Below are 24,142 nucleotides of genomic sequence, written 5' to 3' on the forward strand. Positions count from 1 at the left end.
CAGCTCCTGCCCTTTGGAACATCCTTCCCCCAGAAGTGAGGTTGGCCCCCTCCCTTTTGGACTTCAGAAAAAACTGAAGACCTGGTTTTGTCATTATGCATGGGGTGGGGATGGGAATGGTCAGTTTTGGGGATGGCTGGTTCCCTAGTCTTACCTTTCACTAATATTATCTGGTCACAGGCTGAAATAATATCACCATCACTTGGATTTTATGATATTTAATAACTGTATTTTATACTGTATTATTTATGTTTTTATTGGTTTTAAACTGTTTGGTTGTGAACCGCCCAGAGTCCCTCCTTGTGGGGGAGTTGGGCAGTGATATAAATTTGATTTATAAATAAATAAATAAATGTGAATTAAATAATAAAAAGTTAAATAATTGCAGAACTGCTGCTGAGGATGGGGCTTTTTCAAAACTTCTATTAACTTCAACTGATGTGAGTTTGTCATAACCCACAAGGCTGAAAGGAAAGAAATGTTCACCACTCCCTTCTTCATATTCTGCATCACATATTAGTTAGTATTTACCAAAGTTCTGACATATTTCATTAAAAAAATCTTCATAATCTGACTGAATGTAAAAAAGCTAACCTTCAATGTTAGGGTTATGATGGGAGTGGCAAACTTTGAGTGAAACAGTGGCAAGGGCTGGATTAACGAATTGTATTTTATCCATTATGCTAGCTGGAATATTATGAGACTTGAAGTTCAGAATCTCTGGGCATAGATTTCTGGTCTGATCATGATGATGTCAAAATAACAAAACAGCTGCTGTGACATCACTGTGCAAGCTCTATTTTTTTATATTTGTGTTGTGACATCACAAGCAAGTACATAAGTGATGGAGTTTGAGTTGTGACATCACAATACACTTTTTGTTAACCCCCCCCCCCTTGTCCTCTCCATAAATGCCACTGTTTCTGGGGAGCATGGCTTGGGGAAAGCTGTGCAGGTCAATCTGTGCTCTGCCTGCCATCTAATCCTCAGACACCACTCTCTGAGTAAGTTAGAAAAAAAGTGATCTACATTTCATAATGGCTGCCCCTCTGCATAGAAATAAATTAGATTCACAGAGTGAGTCACACAGAGGTTATGTTTAGGTAGCACTTGGCTTCACAGAACCTTGGGAGATCTTTTAGTGCTCCACCATGTTGCACTAATTGCCCTGTTGACCTAACTTGTACTTGGTAGATTCTTGCTGCTCCACATTTGAGTGTTTTGCATAACTCTTTCCAAGGAACAAGGTAAAATAAGTGAAGTTTAATGCAACAGAAAAAAAGTTATAATGTTGACTTTTGGGGGAGTAAGGGGGTTAGAAATGAATAAATTTGCTTAACAAAATTTCAATAAGTCCCTTGTAATGAAACAAATGCTATGCAAGTCATTCAATAAGCTCACTGAGTTTAATGTAATTTCTTAGTGCTTATTCCCTATACTTCAAGGAAACAAAAAGGCAGTCTGGGCCAAATGTCTTGGGCTCTGGTTTTTATACTCTTTGAACTGAGCTGATTTTAAGATGCTTTTTAGTCAGGGATTTATGGTTTTCTAACAGCCATGTACGTTTTTGCTCCAGAAGGTTACTTAGGATCCCAGAAATTGCATAAAGAAGCTGCAGGAAATAATGCAATTTAGGGGGTAGTACCCTAGAAGCACAAGCAGAAAATGAGAACAGGTGCCTACTGGGCAATTTTATTAAAATTGAGGGTGGGGGGTAACATGGTTAAATGCTTCCATGATACCAAAGAATCAGTTTCTGCATATGGAAAACTAAAATATCAAGGCAGTTAAGTTTTCAGTAAATATATTGTGTAGGGAATATTTCATCCATTTATGTGAAGATCATTAAAAAAAAATCATTTATATCGTTTTATAACAAGGCCCCAACACAAAGAGAAAGACAACAGAGCAGAAAGTAGCATAGCAAATAGTAAGGGAGGGCTATGACTAAGAACATTTAATTTTTTAGCTGTGGCGGGTTATAAAACTTTCTAGAAGCCAAACACTCTGATCTCAAATATGTTGTGGATACGAGAAGGCTGCATTCAGACAAACCAGGATTTTTAACCAGAATTGTTGAACAAATGCTGTGGCTTGGTTTACACAGCATGCCAAACCATAATGGGTGGGTTTGCACATCACACTTTGCCAGAAAAGAGCAAAACATATTGTAGTTTATTGTTCTGTGTGAATCAGCCTCTCTGCTTTGTGAGCTTCAGTGTAAAGTGTGCTAAAATGGTTCTACACTATTTTTTTTTTCATCTATATGATCTAAAACTTTTAGTGAGAATATAAAAAATAGAAAGTACGGAAACTAGATGTTTCTGGAGTGCAGAAGCAAAGAAGCAAATAATGTTCAGTTCTGAGAAACAAAAGCATTGAAGCTTCATTGCCATATTTTCAAGCCTTTCCTCACATTAAAAGAATGGTGATGTTCTCAGAATACTTACTTCCACATCAGATCATAGATTCATTCTATAGAACAGTGCTGAAAAGTTTGTGAATCCTTATGAATTCTCAGTATTTCTGCCTAAATATTACCTAAAACATGATCCCCACACAAGTCCTAAAACTAGATAAAGAGAACCCAATTAAACAAATGAGTCAAAAACATTATACTTGTTCATTTATTTATTGAGGAAAATGATCCAAAGCTGTATAGCTTTAAGTCATATTTATGCAGAAATTGTGAAAATTCGAAAGGGTACACAAACTTTTCAGCACCACTGTAAGTGGAATATTCATATATCACAGCTTTATAGAACTCCAATCCACTGGTTTAGGAAAATAAGGAACTGAACTGCTGGTTTCCTTCCTTATTTGCTGATTTCTTGTCAACTGAAAATTTATTTCCCCTCTTGGGTAGCTCAAAGAGTGGAATATTAAATCCAAGAAGTCTTGGCTTGCTGAAAAGTAGTATTGCCATATCCTATATTAGGACAGTGGGAGTATGGCCCTTACACACAAAAAATTGACTTGTGGAGCTACCCACTTTCCTTTGCAGCTAGCTGATCAACATGACCCACTGGCCAACAATGAACACATCACTATTCAGGCTCTTTGGAGCAGAAAGGGCTTTTTGAACCCAAGTTGATTTCCAGTTTAATAAATACAAGCCAAATCTAAGCTACACTCTCTAGCTGGAAAAAAAAAAATTCAAATGTAACTGCAATAATATCGATAAGCCCCTGCAAAATGGGAAGACTGCAGAACCACATTCAGATAACTGTTAAGCTTTGTAGTTGCTTATGGCAGGTGTACAGAAGGATTCTCTTAGAATATCAAGTTATTTGCTTATTCATTGCTGACACTCTACTGTACAATGAACTCTACATTTTCAACTTGGCGAGGCCACATTATCTAAGGTGGGGGGAGGAGAGATTCTCACAGATCGTTGCATTAAAAAAACAGAACACAAAAAACCTTACCTCCTCTCTCTCTCTTTTTGCATCTTTCTTGCTCCCTCATTTTTATTAGGAAAGCAACCGGCTTTCTTTTGTTGGCGGCAACCTTTGTTACTTGGTCTGGGACTCAGCCTTAAATTGTCAGCCTTATTACCCAACATATCTGCTCAGTGCTTCCATGCTCTGCCAACAGTTTACCAAGGAGCATTTTATTCCCCTCAGGAAGACTGAGCAGCATGAAAAATATCAAGCCTGTTGTGTCAAAGTGGTTTCGCTCCATCCGCAAGCTTGAATTCCTTTGGTCTCTCTGAACCGCCTGCTCTTGTGGATTCCAAAGCTGCCAAGCCGTGATGTCAAGCGCCCTTTTCTTCCCCTTCCCCCCTCCGTGCCCACATTCAGCCGTGTGGCTGCTCTGCTCTGCTCTGCTCTCCCCACCCCCAGCCCTGTGCAGCTGAAAATCCCAGTCGATTCAAAAGGTTCAGGCAGTTCTGAGTGGCCCACATTCGCTGGGCATGTTTCCTTTCTACCAGATGAATGAAAGGGGCTCACAGTACATCTGCCTCCCACGGACACACTCTACGCTGAAATGCAAGACCCTGCCCAAACAGTACGAGCCTGGGCAGCATAAATAGGATCACAATACAAGGCTGCGATTATGCCACAGGTTTAGCTTCTATGGCCTGCGACGCTCAACTTCACGTTTAGGCTTCCTAATTCCAACAATCGTATTTTAGGTTGGAAGGCAGCATCTGCTAAAACCTCGGAGGCAGAGAGGTTCTCAAAAGAGGTTTGAATGGGTGCTGCACTGGCTGTTTCCTGGTTCACAGCGGCCGCTTGCAAGTCACTTTACCTCACCTGCCCCCCTTTCTGCCAGGACTCTACTCCTTCTCCCCCTTCACCATTGTTTTAATGTGCAGTTAGCATAGAAAACAATATGCTTTTAAGCAGAGGTAGCAATGTGTTCAGGCTTGAAAAGTTTTCCCCAAGACAGAGCACAATGGAGAGCCAAGGACAGCAGATATACAAATGGAAAATAAGGCTGTGCAAAGTTTGCCGGTTTGACACCCTGACTGACAGGATTTCTGAATTCATAGAACTGTAGGTTTTAAGGTTTGGAGGGACCTCCCAGACCATGTAGTCCAGGGTTTCCCAAACTGTGAGGTGCACCTCCCTTGGGTCCAGAGGTGTGAAGAACCTTTTAGTTGAACGTTGTTACAATAAATCCAACTTTCCCAAAGTTCCATTGTATTGTTTTCATTGTTCATTTGTGTTCATTTTGGTGTTTGGATTTTTAGGGGAGGCGTGTACATTAAGATCACACTAAAGGGAGGGGTGATGGCAAAAAGTTTAGGAACCCCTGATCTAGTCCAACTTTCTGCCCAGCGCAGGATTTAAAGCCAGTTCAGGCATAGGCAGGTATTCATTATCTGACATAACATCAATTAACACCCTTATTCTTTGGTGATGGTGTAGTTTTTATGACTGCAGTGAAATACACTCATATCCACTTAGAGTGGTCATTTTCTTACCTATAACACATGCCACTTCTGACAATCTATTCTTCTAAGACTCTCATATTAGATGTTCATCCTAAGAATACATATCTGGTTATTAGGCATGATGACAATAAGACATTTGGTGAATGGACAGTGAAATACAAGTTTTTTTTGGTATGGATGCAATAATTTTGAAAATCTATTTCCCTTTCACCCGATATGAAATGAATCTGTAGTAGTGAATTCCTGCACCACACAGATGTTCTTCAAGATACCTTCCAACCCTTATGTTCTATGGTTCTGTGACTTAAACATGTAATATTTTGCTAGGTCTGATCTTCCTCATATTTTACCTTGTGTTTTTGTTTGCAGCCATTTTTTGGAGTGGTTTTAGAAACTATTGTATTGGTGCTTAAGCTACATGGGTTATGATGATGCGGTATGTTTCCTGTGGACTTTTTTTACAGGGAAAGCAGGATTAAAACCCATAAATACATAGTACCATTTTTTTGAATACTCCATTCTTAAGGATGTGTAGTTGTCACTTGATTGCAGTCACTCTTTTAGGCCAGTTTCTTTCCTCTGAATTCTTTGATTTTATTTTTTAATCTGGCATGTTTGTGCCATATTACATTCTTAATCAAATTACTCCCTGATTTTAAATGCTTTTTTGGTAAGATTTCCCCCATAATCTATACTGAATGGTTTAAATTATTGTTATGTCTAGAGAACAAAGTTTTATATCAATGATTTAATATTTCTCTATGTGTGTGTAGATTTCTGTGTATATTTGCAGAAGAAACACCCTTTGTCCTCTCAGTTACTAAGCCTAGTGAATGGAGCCTACTGTTTGCTGGTATGCACACCTGTTGAAAGGGGAGGGAAGGCAAACTTCTGTTTTTGATGTAAGAGGCCCATTTGCTGATCTGAATAACCTCAACAATCCATTCACACCTTTGTCTTTCTTCTTTTAGGTCTGAGGTCCCTTTTCCATGTCTTTGTTTTTACTTGACAAGTCACACATGTTCTGAATAGCTGTGCCAAGCCATTCAACATTTATATATGTGTGTCTGTGCTTGTGTGTTTGAAGGGGGGAAGAAGAGGAAAGAAGGCTGATAAGCTGGGACAAGTTGAACAAAACAGACTTTTGATCTTTTTTTCTTAAAGCCCTGAAAGCTTTACAGTTTCTTGGACACAGGTCATGGTCCAGACAAGTGGCACTTTCAGGATTAAAATATCCTGCCCAGATATCTCTTTTTCTAACAGCAGTTTCACAGCTAGTTCTCTCATGTTGCTAAATTTTGTATCTTCCAAAAACAGATTGAGAAAAGAAGAAAACTGATGGGGTGGTCTAGAGAGGGTTGCACAAGTTTGTACTTCACATGTTTCCCATGGAAGAGAAAAACCAGTCTCCTGGCCTTTCCACTTGTCCTACAGCTCAATAAATGAAATGAAACAGAAAACAACTTTCTTGCCCCAAGAAAAAGACTTGGGGTAAGTGAGAGGAGACCAAAGTTGCAACTTTTGTTCCACTTCCATTCTCCCAACTGGAGTGTCTTATGATTTCTTCCCCATCTCTTGTGAATATTCAGTTGTTGCATAAAGATAAGGCAGGTAGAATGGAAGAGAATGTTGTTGTAAACACAGAAGCAGGGGAAGGTTGCCGTTAATGCCCAGATAGCCATTAGGAACTGAAAGGTGGCTACAAGAAGAAAAACATTTGTAGATATCACAGAGGACAAAAGGTAGAAGTAACCCTGTAGTTTCTTTCTGTTGGACATTGGTCATATTACACACATACCTTTGCATGCTTTCCTGTGAGTGATGGGTTTGGTCATGTCCCGATAGTAGCCTTCTTTACAATAGTGGCAGTGACGACCAGCTGTGTTGTGTCGGCAATTAAGGCAGACACCTCCACTCTTGCGACCAGATAATTTGTAGAGTTCCATGTTAAAACGACACCTTCTGGCATGCAGGTTGCAGTTACAAGCTGGAAAGAAGGAGGAAAAACAGAAGTGTAGTGATTGGTGGCTCTCAGTTATTGACAGGTTTGGTATGAAATGATACATGATCTAAGTATATTATCAGCAAACATGTATATATGAAAATAGGCGCAAGGTATGCCTTGAACCCAAACATCATTGCAGAGTAAAATTGCAGAAAGCAACAAGTTATGGAAGAAAAAATAAGTTTGCCAGAAGCAGCTGACAGATAACTAAGCAAGTAGTAGAAACAGACTTGGAAGAGGGAGTTCTCTTGATGTATGTCAATTAAGACACTGTTCAAGCTCCCAGATTATGAACACTCAAATACACAGTGACCTAGTTCTTTCTTCCTGAAAGAAAATGCTTGTATCAATCAAGTCAACTTGATTTTGATTTTATACAAATCCATTTAAATGTAGTGAATTCAGTTAAATAAGATATTGAAATATTTGCATCATTCTTGCCCTTGCATATATACTTGAAACTAGAAATTTTAAAACACAGAGCTCAACTGGAATTAGACGAATTGTAGACTAAGATGAAGAATTGCAGAGATATACATTTAGTAGCTCTTCATAAAGCCTCAGATTTGGAAAACTAGATTGAGGTTGAACTAATCCTTGATCTGCACATAAATAACAGTATGTTTCAGTTGTACACATACAATGGACTCAACAGAACAGCCTTCCACAACCTGGTGCCAAGCAAACTAGGAATGATAGGTAGGCTATTATACACTGACTGAAAAGAATCCAGTTGATCACTAGATGGCAGTGAATGGTTGGAGATTTCTGTATTTTTTAATTTTTATCTAGCGGTCACCCATATTTTTGCAGCTCACGTATAGTATCCCTAGTGACAAGAATTGTAATCCAATACATTTAAAGGACACCAGCCAGGAAACCCTGGGCTCTTTGGAAGCGCTCACAGGAAGCTCTATCTTGAGAATGAGTCAGATTTTCAAAAAGCAGCTACAATTCTATAGCTCACTACATTTGCTGCAAAGATTTGATCATAAGAGAGGTTTTATCCTACCCTCTGTATATGTAAGGCACTAAATTATGTAAGTAAAACAAATGTATTTTCAAAACATATCCAGAACTTTATTACCCACATAATCAGTACAATGACCACCTTTCCTCCCTGCCTTCCACCATTAAATAAGGACATTAAAGTACAGCTAATACATATTTTAAGTGTAACCTTAAAATTTGATTTCTGGCAGAACCTGAACAAATCTAAATGTGCCATAATAGGCTCTAGGAATGCCTTGAACTGAAAGATAGCAGGTCACGTTCTTGGTGCTCTCTGAGCTTGGTTGTTTTCTTGTAGATGTTTCATTACCAGGCTAAGTAACATCATCAGTGTGAGGCAGATGTGATTTGCTGGCTGTTTATATATAGTAGCTTGCTCTGCCAGTCTTGATGGGGGTGTGGCTTCCTCCTTGATGGTTCCTTGATTAGGGTATTGTTTCTTCCCTGTTTCTTCATCTGGTGCTGTTTCCTGTGTATCTGGTCGTTGGCTGCTGGAGGGAATGTGTTCTAGGCTGTTTATTTCCTTCCTAGGCTTTTGATTGTATATCTTAAATGCTATATGTTGACTCTGTGTGTTTATTGATGGCTGATTTGTCTGAATACCAAGCTTCAAGGAATTCTCTAGCATTTTGGATCTGGCTTGATCTAAAATGTTAACAGTTTCCAAATTGAAACTGTGGTTGAGTCTATCCGTGTGTTGCGAGATTAGGTGAGAAAAGATGGAAATACCATGGTAAATAAATTTACCTAGCTTGAAATGAGTGAAATGAGGAAAGATGCAAAGTGTGTCTGATATTTTCCCCACTAAGAATAAGCTACTATATATAAACAGCCAGCAAATCCCACTTTCCCTCACATTGATGATGTTACCTAGCCTGGCAATGAAACATCTCTGAAAAAATTAGCGAAGCTCAGAGAGCACCAAGAACTCAACAGTTCAACCCTGTGCCAGATATATTGTCTGGATAGCATGTCATTCAGTACTGAGGAATGTCCATCATACTCTGAAACTCCATTTTTAAAAACTGTATGTTTCCAAGTGAGCCGCACACGATAGCCCCAAGCACAGTCATAGGAAACCTGTGTCCCTCCAATTAGTCAACCACAGCTCCCAGTAGCATATCTAGCTTGGTCCACATTGATGGGTGCTAGAACTTGTACCAACTGGAGGATAACTTCCTATCCAGTTTTCCTGGCCTCAGGGTTCCCAACTAAAAAAATATTTAGCGTACATTAATAGCAACTTATAAAACAAGCCCCATTTCCTGATAACCCACATTCCATGACATTGTATGTCAGCTTATGGCCCACCCTTCTGCCCTGAAAGATACTTTAGTAAGAGTTTAGTCAAAGTGTTAGTCTTTTGTTGCTTTCTCCAAAAACCATAAAAAAACCCACAAAAAATGCTTCCCTAAAGTGGTGTCCTTTGCAAGTATCTTGGAAGTTGGACAAATCCACACCATGAATCCCTGGCTCATCATTATGGTGCCATGACACATGGTTTATCACCCTGCTTCGGAACAGTAAAAACATTGTAACCCATTCTAGTTTCCTAGGTTCAGCTCATGCTGCCAGTGGGAAATAAAGGCATGATATTTGCTTATTATATTTGATAATTGATATTATTAAATTGTCCTGAAACTATAATAATTATTATATAATTATATGTATTATACAATAATTATAATATTATAATTATTAATTATTACATAATTATAATAGCCTTGAAGAGTATCTGGAAGCTTCAGCTGATGTAGAATGTGGTAGCATGGGCAGTTATGTGTGCTCCTAGAAGAGCACATATTACACCTCTGCTGCACGAGTTGCATTGGCTACCAGTTTGCTTCCAGGTCCAATTCAAGGTGCTGGTTTTGACTTAAAGCCCTTCATGGCACAGGACCAGGATATCTGAGGGACCACCTCTTCCCGATCACATCTGCCTATCCCATTAGATCTGGCAGGGAAGATATGCTACGCATTCCAATGGCCAGAGACTTGCATTTGGTGGGTCCCAGGAGGCGGGCCTTCTCTGCCGTGGCTCCCTCTTTGTGGAACATTCTCCCCCCTGAAGTGAGGATCACCCCTTCCATACCATTGTTTAGGAAGTCCCTCAAAATCTGGTTATGTCATCAGGCCTAGGGGTCTTTGGGAACTCCATGGGGTTTACATATTTTAAAATCTAAAATTTTCAAAAAAATTGATAATATTTTCATTTTACTAACCACTTTTTATCTTTTTATAATGATTGTTTTTATCCATTTGCTATTTTATTTGTTGTACCCTGCCCAGAGTTGCTTTGTGTGAGATGGGTGGCTATATAAATGTGACATATCAATCAATCAATCAATCAATCAATCAGGCTTTTTAATGAACTCCTGGCAATACAATTCCATTCTCTGAATCAGCTGTATCCAAAGCTTCTATTTCTGAAATTCTGTTCAGCGTGTTCATTCACAAATTCTATATAGAACATTAATCCACTGATATAAACTGCAGTGTAACACATAAAACCATAATTCCATTCCAAGTTTATATTTTAAGCAAATACATCATAACAAATTTACTTACAAAATGTATCATGGAGGTTTGAAAAAAACAGAAGGATATTCAGCACAATATCCTGTTTTAAGGGTAACATAGAAGCTTAGTCCAGTATTACAAGGTCATTGGATAGTTCAAGGATCAGGCATCCAAAGGCCAAGTTTGAGTCCATGAGTAGTCTGATAATCAGGGATCAGGGTTCTAAAATGCAATACTAAAATAATAATAATTTTTTTAAAAAATCAAGCAGGAACACATCTAGTCTCTGACATTATTCCAGCTTGGACTGCCCTGAATTGGAGTCATTCATTCATTCATTCATTTTCAAGCTGTAGAGCCCATTCATATGAAGTTATTAACTTTTGGCAGTTATCTATTCAGAGAACCACTTACAAGCAAGGCTGTCCACTTGAGACCAGTCACTCCTGAAGTCCTCCTTGCAACCTAGCACTTCTTCAAGGGCCAGCTATCTACTGAAACATCTTCAAGAATCTGCAGTTTCAGGGGCTCAGCAGAGTTTTGTCCTTCATGTTGAAGTGAGGTCCAATCCTCCCTTGCACCTAGAAGGGCAATCAGAAGTTCCTTCCCCTGAGTGTGTCTGGGCTATCAGGTGCTGAAAATCGGCTTCGACTATTCCTCCAAGAGGCTCATGTCATGTCACTAATTACATTCTAAGGATTCTAAGACTTATGTATCAAGGGAAGTAGCTATATCCATTTCTCATTTGGTCAATTCTACGCAGTTCTAGGGTGCAACATCCTTCGGACTCTGGTTCATCCCTTGTCAGATGAAAGCAATAGCGCAAACCCTACTCTGGTCCATTCCCTCCTTCCCTGCTTGTCTGGCTGTAAATTCCTTTCCCATGGGATACTCTGCAGAGATTAATTGGTCTATTATTAGAACTGCATCTAGTTCAAGCATATCTCTCATTCACGGACTGCTTGCTGCCCTCCTTGTGTTAATGTTAACATTCCTTCCAGTTTCTCCCTCTGGTCTCATTTGGTTCTAAAACTATTGACTCCAAGCACAGTATGTCACCAACAGCATCCCTGTTTATTACAACAAGGTTTCCAACTATAGACGCACAGCCAATTATCCAACCTGCAGAAAACTCAAACTATCTGCATGTCTCTGGTTCCCTCCTCCCCTCACTCCCCCATTTCTAATCCTGGTCTAGTTTGAAGGGCAGCAACAGTTTTATCACCAAAGAAACCATTAAGAAGCTGTTTTACTGTGCCAAGTCACTGGGGTTTTGTTGTGTCTGGGGTTCTGCCACCATTGTCCTATCACACATTACAACACATCTTAACTATTTTCGATCCAGAGCAGACACATATTGCTATTTATTCCCCACTTCCCTCATTCACCTGTTTACAGAAACAAGGCTCTACAAATCATGTAGTTCTTTGGAACTGCAAATTCTAATTTCATCAGGAGGGGGATGGATTGGAAACCATTGTTTTTACCTCTCTGGAATGTCCAGTTGCTACATATCCTGTCCTTGGATTCAGCTGGCACTTAGCCAGCACTCACTGGTAATAATGGTTATTAGCCTCTTAAGCTTGATGCTGCCCAATAGGGGAATTGGTCTTAATGAGAAATACTTTTAACCTTTCCCCATTCAACTATATCCACAAAAAAAGGAGTGATGCTAATACACTTAGTAAGAAAAAGGAGTAAAGATTAAAAGCTGATGAACAGTCAGGAGGAGTTTGAAATGTCTGCTATTCATATCATTGAGGAAAATGGAATGTGAAGGTGACTTTGTTCTTTAGCAGTTAAATGTTGTGGTATGATAAATAGATTTTCTTCTGAACTTGTGCAGAGTATGTATAAATAAATAGCTCACAAAAAGGAAGAAGTGCTGCAATTATGAGTAAGTCCCGCAGCCAGCTTCTTCCTCAATCCTAATGACTTGGGAAGAGCTAGTGTTCAGTGTAGAATATTATGCATGAAAAAGGTCCAACCCTGGATCCTTAATATTTGAAGTTGTGTCTGGAATAATTTGTCTAAAATACCAGAGAACTGCTAACATGCACTGTCGATAAAACTGAAATAGATGCAACTGCCTTTGGTATTGCATTCCCAATGTCACTGTCACCCATCACAGACAATGGTATTATGTGGTCGCTAGGAGTCAAAAATGACTTGATGGCATATAATCAATCAATCAATCAATCAATCAATCAATCAACTTTTCTGCACTCCTGCAGCATTACTGCTCCTCTGCCAACATTTTTGCTGTCCTCCCCATCCCAACATCATTGACTTAACTATATGAACATGGTGTGATTCAGAAAAAGGAAGCTTCCTATAATTTCTTTTTAGCATGTTTAGCTGGCTTCCTGAATATAGAAAAATTCTTTCTTCCACTGCTATCGGGCAGCAGCATCCTTGCTCTGCCCCCAATGGGTCCTTGTCTCCATGTCATTCAGACCTTTTAATCTATCCTATTTAGTATAAATGAACCCATGGATAGTTTGGCTATAACCAAGCCATAGCATAGCAACTAAGATCGGGTGATTAGCCAAGCCTTGAAATCACCTGATCTTGGGAGTGCTGGGGATCATCCATCACATTTATTTATTTAGTCCCTTCGAGTCAGTGTTGACTCCTGGCAACTACCTGGACTAGTCCCTGCAGTTTTCTTGTCAAGATCTTTCAGAAGTGGTTTGCAATTGCCTGCTTCCTAGGGCAGAGAGAGAGTGACTGGCCCAAAGACACCCAGTTGGCTTCATGCCTAAGGCAGGACCAGAACTCATAGTCTCCTGTTTTCCAGCCTGGTGCCTTAACCACTATACCAAAGTGACTCTCTTTAAGATTTTATCACTAGGCTAAAGCACAAAGTTTTTTTATTGTTTTCATACTGTATATTTTCTTGCAATTTACTCATCATTTCATTGTTTCATCTTTGCTACAAGTGCGAGGACCTTTGTCTGCACTGTCAATATATCTGCAGGTTGAAGGCCTTCAGACTAAACTTGCTATAAACAATGAACTTACTTTGGACTATAAGAAAATATCAGGAAATGATGTGAGTTAATTCTTCTGAATAATAAAATTCCAAATCCATATTCTTGGAATATTTTCTTATTTAGGCCTACAATGTATGCTTTACAAATGAGAATATACAAAGCTTTGTTTAAAATTTTTCAGAACCTGATTTTTCCTTTCAAAAATCACTGTTTTTACCTGAAATAAGCATGATCTTGATTTTAAGGAGATCCAAACCAACTGGAAGAGAAGACAAGGGGAAAAAATCCCATCCAATGCCCAGTTTTTACACTTTATCAAACTAAGTTTGCTACCTCCAGCTGAAATCAATATTGCAGACTTTTTTCCCTCCAGCAATAGATACTGTATGTGAATGTGACAAACTTACATACGCTTATGCATATATCTACCCTAGCATGTAAGCCTGAGTAAATAAATAGATCTATGTAGGAGTGTATATATACCTGCCAGAAACCATATTTCAAACAAAGGTCCAACAAAAATTAATGTATATTTATGGAATAACAAGCAATTAAAATTAATTGCCAGTAAATAAAGTAACCTATTTACATCTTTAATGGATCCTATCTGTATATATCAACCATTCTTTCTGTCTCTCATGCATGAACTGTTCTCATATACAGTAGGGCTACCATATCTCAGTTGCAAAAAATCTACATCACCGCTATTGGCAGTAAAGTATTTGAGTTTTCTGTATCTTTTTATGACATATAATGGTAGTCTAGATTTTTGCAGTCCAAGTAGTCCTAACATATAGGGGGAAAAAGTGTCCCCCCCCCCCACTTTCTCTTTCCAGCAGCAACAGCAGAAAAGGAGAACAGGATGGAGATTGGGGAAGGAAAAGCTGCATGGAGAAGGAAACGGAGGGTAAGAAAAGAGAAGGAAGAACAAAACTGGGTTACGATGAGGAGAGGGAAGAGGTAACTGGATAGAGAAGGGAAAAAAGAGAGAATCCCTGATTAGGCATTAGAAAAGCTAAAATTGGCCAGACAAAGCAGACCCTCCCAAGAAAATGCTTTTTAGAATAATCTTCAAAGGCATCTGTGCTTTTCGGTAGCAATGTCTATATCACCTCCTCATCCATTTGTTTCACCTGCCCACTTCTTCTATTCTGACACACACACACACACACACACCATTTAGAAGAGGTAATCATTTGGGGGAAAATCCTCCTACTGGATACATATGGCAATTCATTTAGGAAACAGGGTATAATGGATTATGCCAGCTAGTCCCTGGAAGAACTGGAAGAACTGGAACCCATATGGTAAAACTGATAGGGAAGGTACAGGCAGATGTATCAGAGATGATTTCTTTTTAATGTTGCTTTGCTCCATAGTTTCATTTTTCCTCACATTTTCAGTCCTGCTTTGTCTATCATGATGACAAATGATTGCTCTAGCTCTTGCATGTACTGTAGAGGTAGGCCCCTTATAACTTGGTTCAGCTAACTTATGCCCCAAACATTCACTTGACTGCAGTTACTAAAATAAGAATCCTTTATTCATGATCACTCCAGTGTGGAGGATAGATGAGCATTAAAACTATCTAGAGATCCTGGGTAAAAGTAGAAATGACCCAGTTGTATAAAATAGTAGCACTAGGGAAAGGGGATTGCCTGTTCTCCCACATCCAAATTTGAGAGAAACATGGAAAGGGGTGGCATCTCCCATTCAAGGACAGGTGGTGGCATCTTAACAACCTACCTTGGATGGAGCTCTTTCACCTGGGAATACAGTTACATCCCACAACTCAGACAGAAATGCTGGGAATGTAAAGATCCTGGGAAAGGGTCTGGCAAGCTTGAGTGATTGAGTGATGTATGAGTGACAGCTACTCTGCTACTTGAAGAAAGACATTGGTAATGGTTGCTCATTCCCCCCCCCCCCCCGCTCCTAATCCTGGGCAGGTTTGCTGAAGAAACTTGGTTGCTAACATGGTTTGACATAGAGTTCTTGATCAGCAATATTGCAAGAAGCAGTACTGCAAGAAGTCTTAGTTTACTGATTTCAACCATGTTGAACAATGAGTCAAATAAAATATTCTCAAATAATAGAAGAGATTCCTCGGGAGTTTATGAAAACAATTAACTATGAGCCAAACCACTCTAAAACTATTGTCTTCTGAGAGTTCCACCAAGAGCTTTAAAAATCATCGTGCCTGATAATATGAAGGCTACTCTTCCCCACAATGTGCAATGATCTCAAAGGGCTTCACTGCCCATCTAGTGAATGGGAGGCCTGTGCTAGCCTCCTTCAGCAGAATGCTGAAGTTAGTTCCCAAGCTTACAACAAACAATTGTGGTCTAAGTGAGTAAATAGGATTGCTGGAAGACTTACTATAATGATCAAGTCCTGCAATTATGCCCAGAATAATTTGGAACTTACTGAAGGCTGACTAGAGGGAGTTGGGCCAGATTATAACTGGTTTACACCTGAAACTCTAATCCCTTTCATTTAGAACTACAATGGTATAGGGAAATATGTGGGCAGGCCCTTCCCTTATTGTTGCATAAAAAGTGAACCAGATCTTCCCTTCAATGCTCTTACACAAGTGACATAACTGAGCATTTATGTAAATTGATTTAACAGGGCTCAGTTTAGCACATTTTGGATTTAGCAGACAAAATCTGTTGGATCTGAATTTTGTCCAGATTTCAGACAGTAAGGGACTTAGCCTGACCAAGGTGGCTAGGAATAATGGTGGTTTCATCCAACAAAAGTGATGGGCAAAAGCCTACCCAGAAGTGTTCCTGCTGTGGCCAGGCTCCATGGGCTGCTGTCACCTAGCATCATGGCCTCATCTCTAAGAGGTCCCAGGCAGCACTTCAGCCATGGATGTTGCCTGCTTTTTCTCTCTGCCTCCTTCTGAGATTGCCCCCTAGCAGCAATTTGAATGTGCTTTCGGACTTGAAAAAAATCCTTTGGGACTTGTCCTTTAACTGACATTCAGCTTCCTTCTGTTGCTCTATCAGATCAAGGGTTTACTGCATTTAGTAGTTTCATCTGTAGTGGTTAAGGCAGCAGGCTAGAAACCAGGAGACTGAGAGTTCTAGACCAACCTTAGGCACGAAAGCCTAAGTGACTTCAGGCCAGTCACTCTCTCTCAGCCCAACGCACCTCACAGGGTGGTTGTTGTGGGACAAATAGGAGTATATTCATATATAGTATATATATAAACAGGGGATAAAAATATAATAATAATAAAAGTCCTTGAATATTTTTATGTTTTGCTTACACATGAATCACACATTCCCTCTGCTATCACCACTACATTTTAGCTATAGATTGGCTGCACCTTGCACCAAATGTTTGAAATGTTTAAAGAGGCGTTGGTGCACCCCCTCCTCAAGAAGCCCTCCCTGGATCCTACCTTACTAGACAATTTCCGTCCAGTCTCCCACCTCCCCTTCTTGGGGAAGGTGGTTGAGAAAGTGGTGGCATCACAGCTCCAAAGGGTCCTGGAGGAAATGGATTATCTGGACCCTTATCAGTCAGGTTTCAGGCCCGGCTATGGAATGGAAATGGCATTGGTCGCACTTATGGATGATCTCTAGCAGGACCGGGATGGTGGAAGTGCGACCATCCTTGCTCTCCTTGATTTCTCAGTGGCTTTCGATACCGTTGACCATGGTATCCTATTGGGATGGCTCAGGGATTTGGGGGTGGGCAGCACAGTTCTGTGCTGGTTCACCTCCTTTCTTTGGGGCCAGTCCCAGTTAGTGGTGATAGGGAGTGAGAGGCCCCTCCTCTGTGGGGTGCCACAGGGTTCAGTTCTCTCTCCGCTCCTTTCAACATCTACATGAAACCACTGGGTAAGATCATCCGTCATCATGGGATGAGGTATCATCAGTATGCTGATGATAGGCAATTATACATCTCCATCCCTGGTGAGGTAAGTGATGCCGTGACTGCCCTCTCGCAGTGCCTGGAGGCTGTGAGGGTCTGGATGGGGAACAACAGGCTCCAGCTGAACCCTGGTAAGATGGAGTGGCTGTGGGTTAATGGCTCCTCTGTATCCGGGACGTTGTCATTGTTGGTGCTGGATGGGGTAGCACTGCCCCAGACAGACCCAGTGCTTAATTTGGGGGTCCTCCTGGACTCACGGCTCCTGCTCAAAGAGCAGGTGGCACCCGCGGCCAGGAGGGCTTTTGCACAGCTTCGGGTTGTGCACCAGTTACAACCCTTCCTGGATCGGGATGCCCTTCGAATGGTCACTCATGCCCTTGTTATCTCCCAGATAGACTACTGCAATACGCTCTACATGGGGCTACCCTTGAAGAGTATCCGGAAGCTTCAGCTGGTCCAGAATGCAGCCGCGCGAGCTATTTTGGGGTCCGAAGAAGGACCCATATAACACCTTTGCTCCGTGAGCTGCATTGGGTACCATTTTGCTTCCGGGTCCAATTCAAGGTGTTGGTTATCACCTTTAAAGCCCTATTGGACATTCATGTATATAAGAACATCAAAAGCATTAAACACTTACTGGAAGGATTTTCCTGTTTAGGTTGGTATACTCAGGGTTGGGTTTTGTTTTGTTTTTTGCCTTTGAGCCAGTCTTGACTCCTGGCAATTGCCTGGACTAGTCCCTGCAGTTTTCTTGGTAAGATTTCAGAAGTGGCTTGCTCTTGCTCTCCTCCTGGGGCTGAGAGAGACTGGCCCAACCTCACCCAGATGCCCTTGTGTCTAAGGCAGGATTAGAACTCATGGCCTCCCAGTGTTTAGCTTGGTGCCGTCACCACTATGCCAAACTAGCTCTCTATACTCAGTTTACTTGGTTAAATAATAACCAAAGCAGTGGTAAAAACCAGGCAAGCCAGCCTTACTTTGATTTCAGATTCTATGCTTCAATCCACTGTTGCATTATTAACGCAGATGAAATGAGAATCAGTTCTAATGTCAAAGCCTACTAAGTCTGAAAGTATTCTCCTCTTTTTAGAAAGTGCAAACTATATTGTTAGATAATGCAAATCAGTTCTATCCATCCATAGCAAATTGATATAAATCTCTGTAAATTCTCATACTTGAAATCATATGACAATCTTATTTCAAATATATATATAGGAGCTAACTTTATTGATTATTTATTTTATTTATTAAACCTATTTATATTACATATTTATATTTATTAACAGGAATCCAATTTAGAAATGTCATCCATATTGGTGCAAAACCCAAGCCTTGAAAGGTTAAAAAGTTCACCTCATTCTAAACAGAGAAGTGAAATATTCCTAATGAATACATGGTAGGACAGCCCTTGGGAGAAGAAACTGAAGAAAGATGTCTTTATCTGCCTTTTTATTGAACTCCAGAAACATGCTGTAGGAAACAAAACAAATCCTCATCACCCAAAAGATTGTTACTCTCACAGAAGAAGTGATGTATTTTTTCTTCACCCAGCCAGAGAGAGAGAGAGAGCCATAACTTTCTTTCTGACGGATTTCCTGCCTTGCACGAGAGAAACTGCACACAGCGTGAGCACTTTGGGAGCACTTACCGGGTCCTCCTCCTCACGCCCATGAATTATAAACCACAGCTCGGCTGCTTGATGTGCCAGACATGCTAACAGAGGCTTGACAGATTGCAGCTCTTGGGGAGCCCTGAGTTCTCCTCAGAGGCAGAGCTGGCAGGTCAAGCTGCTTGTTTCCACCCAACGGAGCAAAACCAAGGATTTGTGCTGCTGTGGTGTCGCTTGGCCAGAGATGCTCGATCCTCAGTTTCCAAGGTGGGGCTTGGGAGTGGGGAGTGGGGAGTGGGGAGTGGGGGAGGATTGTTTGCCATGGATAAGGCTCATTCAGGGGCCGGTCCTCCTGCTGTGAAAGTGTGTGCATGGGGCGGGAGTCTCAGGAGGCAGGGAGACCAGCGAACAATGAAAACCATTATGTGGGTTTTATGCTTTTCCACAGACATCTTCTGTGGCTGATTATCAGAGAAAAAAGGCCAGCCGTTCACTGTGCTGGGGCAACTCCTCTATGCTTAACTTTTGTGTTTTCCTCAGGCCCATTCATAGGCCCCCCTTGCCTCATGCAGGAGGTGGCGGATTGCACTGCGCGCATCAGCTGCGGGTGGAGTTTTCTATCCAGCAAGGGGAAAAAGTCTTGCTTATCTTTGGAGTGCTATAAGCACTTGTAGAACCAGGAGGAGAAGCGACTAACCATGAGGCTAGAGCTTTCTTCCCATTACACTTCTGTTGAAATGAATATCCTGCTTGCTGATTGCTTCGGTTCATCGGATAAGTTACTTTAATATATTTACTCAGGAAAAGGGTGACAGTTTTAAAACCATTGTATCCCACCCAGTAACGTGCTTCTTATACGCAATGTTATAAAGATACAAGGTAAGTTATTACATGAATGAGATTTTAAAGAAAAAATAGTCAATTCATACGAATCTATTATTAGAAGGGTAAATTTATGAACACATCAAAACAAGAAAGGAGTGCCGTGAAGTCTAAACTGAAGCATAAGACAGAAAAGGGGCAGAGCCTTCTTATAGCCCATATTAGAAGGGAATTGGCAGAGCCCTTTAGCACCATGCTTTACGACTAAACCAAGACATGAAAAAGTCAGAGCCGAAGGATGTTGCTCATATTTTGATTTCTCAGCACTGTGAGTGTCCAGCCCACATTTTATTTATTAGGATTTATATCCTGCCTTTCCTGCAGGTCAAAGCAGCATACAGTAGATAGCACTTCCCTCTCCAATTTTTCCCTTCAACAACACCCCTGTGAGGTAGGTTGGGCTAAGAGAGAATGATGGTCTGAAGTCTCCCCTGAGCTTCACAGCTGAAGGTGGTCTTGAATCTGGGTCTCCCTGATCCTGGTCCAATGCCTTAACCAATACAACATACACATTACACACACCTATAGAAATGAAACTGTGACTAATGATACCGTTTTATGGCCGTTCCTGCTTGTTGTCTTTCTCTGTCAGAGGCGGAAAGGGGAGTTCACTATAGATCTTCTCTTCTTAAGATTTCAGTGACAAGCAAAATTGTGCTTTAGGTACATAAATCAGTGACAAATCATTATTGCTGTTCCTTAACTACCAATGCATCCACCAGTTCAGAAGTCATAATGACATATGGCTTAGTCTGTCATCCAAACCTGGATCTTGGGTTTTCATTTCATGTACTATTACCCCTGCACAGAGGAAGCAGAAATACTCATCATTTTCAAAGGGACTAGTGTGAAACTAGCAATCAAAATTTAAAGAGAATCTGAAGGAATATAGTCTCAAGTTTTCAAATGAAAATGTTCCTACACAAATACACATTCAGATATGCATTGGCACCATGCTGCCATCTTATTCCTGACCTTGAAATTTAGAATTAAAGAATCAGTGCCTGGATCCTTATGTTCAGAATCATTAATGAGGCGGATTGCAGCCTCTTGAGAATTCAAAGACCTCACTAGGAGCACTGACCAAGAGAGACTTGTATCTCCACCTATCAATACACATACCAAGATCCATATTTCAATCTTTGAAAATTCAACAAATTTCAGATTTGTGAAAATCTACTTAGCGACACACAGATGCAGAGCACAGCAACTCCTCAGCTCCCTTCATTCAACTTCAGACAGATAGTGAATACAGATTGTCTGCAGCTTTGTATATTGTACGAGAGAGAATGCTTGCGACGTCTCACATGTTAATGAGAACCCATTAAGGACATTTAGGGAGGAGGATGTCAGTGCAGTGTTACCCAGATCCAGAGTCTTTTAAGCAAAGGGCTCCATTCACCGGGGATGTAGTACAAAAATAAATTAGCTGTTCTGCATGCCACCGAACATAGATTATGTTCTATTTATCATTATATACTTCCTGAACAATTCTACAAGGAAATAATAGATTCCCCATGTCATCATAAAACTAGGTATACTATGACACCATGATGACTGAAATATATAACAAGGTTATTTCTGAACTAGCATATATTTTTATTCTGGGGGTCCTTATTTTCTCTTAATTACTTATGGGAAGTAATGACATAAAAGACAACACTTGGTTCAGAACATCACATTACACAGCAGTCTCTATGCTGTTGATCTATTTTTATAATAAGATACTCACAGTTTCTCTTAATATTTATCTGGTTGAAATATTCATTGTATTATGTTTTTATTCCCCCTTTTGCACAAAACACTGAATTCCTCTGCAAGGTGAAACAATACTTCTATTGCCGGTCAGGAGCGAAGCTCTTTATTTCAGACTTACCAATAATCGTAATAAATGGAATAAGATTCCCAACCTGAAATACTTCCTTTAGTCATTTACAAACCCTGCTAGGAATCAGTAAATACTAATATTTTATACAGTTGACCAGAATATTCAAAGCGTACTGTCTCAGTAATATAACATGGTAATGTAATAACATTATAACTTATAATAACATAGATTAGAATAGCCATGCTGGATCATGCTTCTCACAGAGGCCTCCAGGATGCTCACAAGGAGGAACTGGAGACGTACCACTGTTTTTCTCTTGAAAGTGGCATTTGGAGGCATGCTGCCTCCAACTCCGAAGCAATCCTGAGGCTTCAGGACCAATTCTTCTTGAAAGACTTGCCCTCCGTGAAAAGATCCATGAAAAGATCCAGTTGAAAGCCACCCACGTTAGTGGCCTTGCTTATGGTCTTGTTTACGGCAAATGAATCCCATAGTCATAAACGTACTGTGTGAAGCAGCACTTCCTTTTGTCCATTTTAAATCTCTTTCCAGTCATCTTGACTGGACTGGGTGGACTGCTGTCCTAGTGTTTTGCAAAAAGGAGCAAAGGTTCACCCTGGGTTTTTTTTTTTTTTTCTCCATGCCATACGTGACTTTATGCATCTCAGTCATGTTCCCTCTCAGTCACCGTTTTTTCAGAGCTAAAGAGTCCTAAATATCCTGGACTTTTCTCATAAGAAATATATTCAAGCGGCCCGATCATTTTGGTTGTCCTCTTCTGAACTCTCTTACATCCTTTTTTTCAAGGCTATAATTGTGGACATAATATTGATTTATATGAGGGCATTACAATGCTTTGATCCATAGTATGGAATTTATGTTATTTTACAGCTGTCTCACACACTAAGTTGACATGTTCACTGAGGTATCCACTATGATGCCAATATTTTTTTCTCGGTTAATTACAAACAGCTCAGGTTCCATCAGTGCGCATATAAAATTAAGGCTTTTTGTCCCAATGCGCATCACTCTGCACACTGTTGCATTTGGCGTCAGGTTAACCATTTATCCAGTTTTAAAGAGAACTTTCTTGAGCTCTTTATCACCACTCTTGGTCTTTACCATCCTCAGTTGTAGAATGTTATCTATAAACCTGGTCAAATCACTTCTTACCCCTAAGTCAAGCTAATTTCTGAACAAATTAAAAAGAATCTATCACCACACTGATCTGTGAGGGAGTCTACCTTCTAATTCCCTCCACTGAAAAAAATCCTGATTTATTCCTAGACTTTCCCCCCCTCTTTTTAATCAGTTAGCAATTCATAAAAGGACAGGTCACCTACAATTATTCAAGAGCCTTTGATGAGGAATTTGTTCAAAGGCTTTTTGAAAATCCAAGTATACATTGTCAGTGGCTGGTGTGGGTCTTCCGGGCTGTGTGGCCGTGTTCTGGAAGTTTTGTTTCCTAACGTTTCACCAGCACCTGTGACCGGCATCTTCAGAGTGCAGGAGCACAGACAGGAGCAGTTCTCTCTGTGCTCTCTGGTTAGGAAACAAAACTTCCAGAACATGGCCACACAGCCCAGAAGACCCACACCAGCCATCGTATGCCGGCCATGAAAGCCTTCGACAATACATTATATATTGTCAGTTGGATCATCTCCATCCACATGCCTGTTGACACTCTAAAAAAACTCTGAAAGGTTGGTGACGCAAGATTTACCTTTGTAAACTTTATACTGTTTTTTCTTCTTTCACTATGTGCCTACTTCTTTTTTTCTTTGATTACCATTTCTACCAAATGGCCAGGAAGCTGTGTTAATCTCACTGGGCTGTATTTTCCAGTTATCCCCTGGGTCCCTGTTGAAATGGTCTAAGTTAGGTCTGTATTTTTACTGACATGTTAGAGACGGAGGCTGAAGTTGGTTAAGTGAGGGATTCTCAAGCCAGCAAGAGCATCTGTGGTTGAAACTAGAGGAATCAGGATCAGATGGTTGCATTATCCACTCCTCACTTTTGGAATGGAGTTTCTCCAGTATTTCTTGGGATTTGTCCCTTGGAATTCATTTTAGCTAGATGTCGTATAGACCTGTACAATTTGTATGAAAGAGCATAATTCAAAATTCTGGAAGCCACGGGAAGCAGAAGTGGTAAGATAAAAAAGCATGTTGAGCATGAGTACACATATGCATGAGAATATAGTAAATACTCTGGCAAGTGTGGGGTTCCAAGATGTAGTTCAGCATATGCCTTTTTCTATTGCTAATAGTCAAGAAAACAAGTATACATCAGGAAATGACCCATAAGATGTAGGTCAAGGGTGAGCCATCCCAGAACAGCACCACAGAAAGCAACATGGAAGGATACAGGAGGGAAGGCTGGCGTGTTGTCAGAGTCCACTCTGGCATTCCGGGTGTTAAAATCAGCAGGCCTCCCTTCCTCTGCTTTTGTTTGCTACCTTCAAAAGGGAATCAGCCTTGGATCCAGCTTGTCAGGCCCA

At 40.5% G+C, this 24,142-nt stretch overlaps 1 protein-coding gene across 4 annotated transcripts in view; it reads right to left on the reverse strand.

The window, feature by feature from the left end:
• Positions 1-24,142, reverse strand: part of NTN1 (netrin 1) — a 215,951-nt gene that overhangs the window by 126,552 nt on the left and 65,257 nt on the right. For all 4 annotated transcript variants that reach the window (XM_088133490.1, XM_088133491.1, XM_025175889.2 and 1 more), the window contains exon 3: positions 6,702-6,890. In XM_088133490.1, coding sequence (XP_087989616.1) covers positions 6,702-6,890 — 189 coding nt within the window. The remainder of the gene's footprint in view (positions 1-6,701; positions 6,891-24,142) is intronic.

This window comes from Python bivittatus, unplaced genomic scaffold (genome assembly GCF_059951505.1).
Source record: "Python bivittatus isolate LINGU-HERP-01145 unplaced genomic scaffold, Pbiv_v1 ctg000080_np1212, whole genome shotgun sequence".
NCBI lineage: Eukaryota > Metazoa > Chordata > Lepidosauria > Squamata > Pythonidae > Python > Python bivittatus.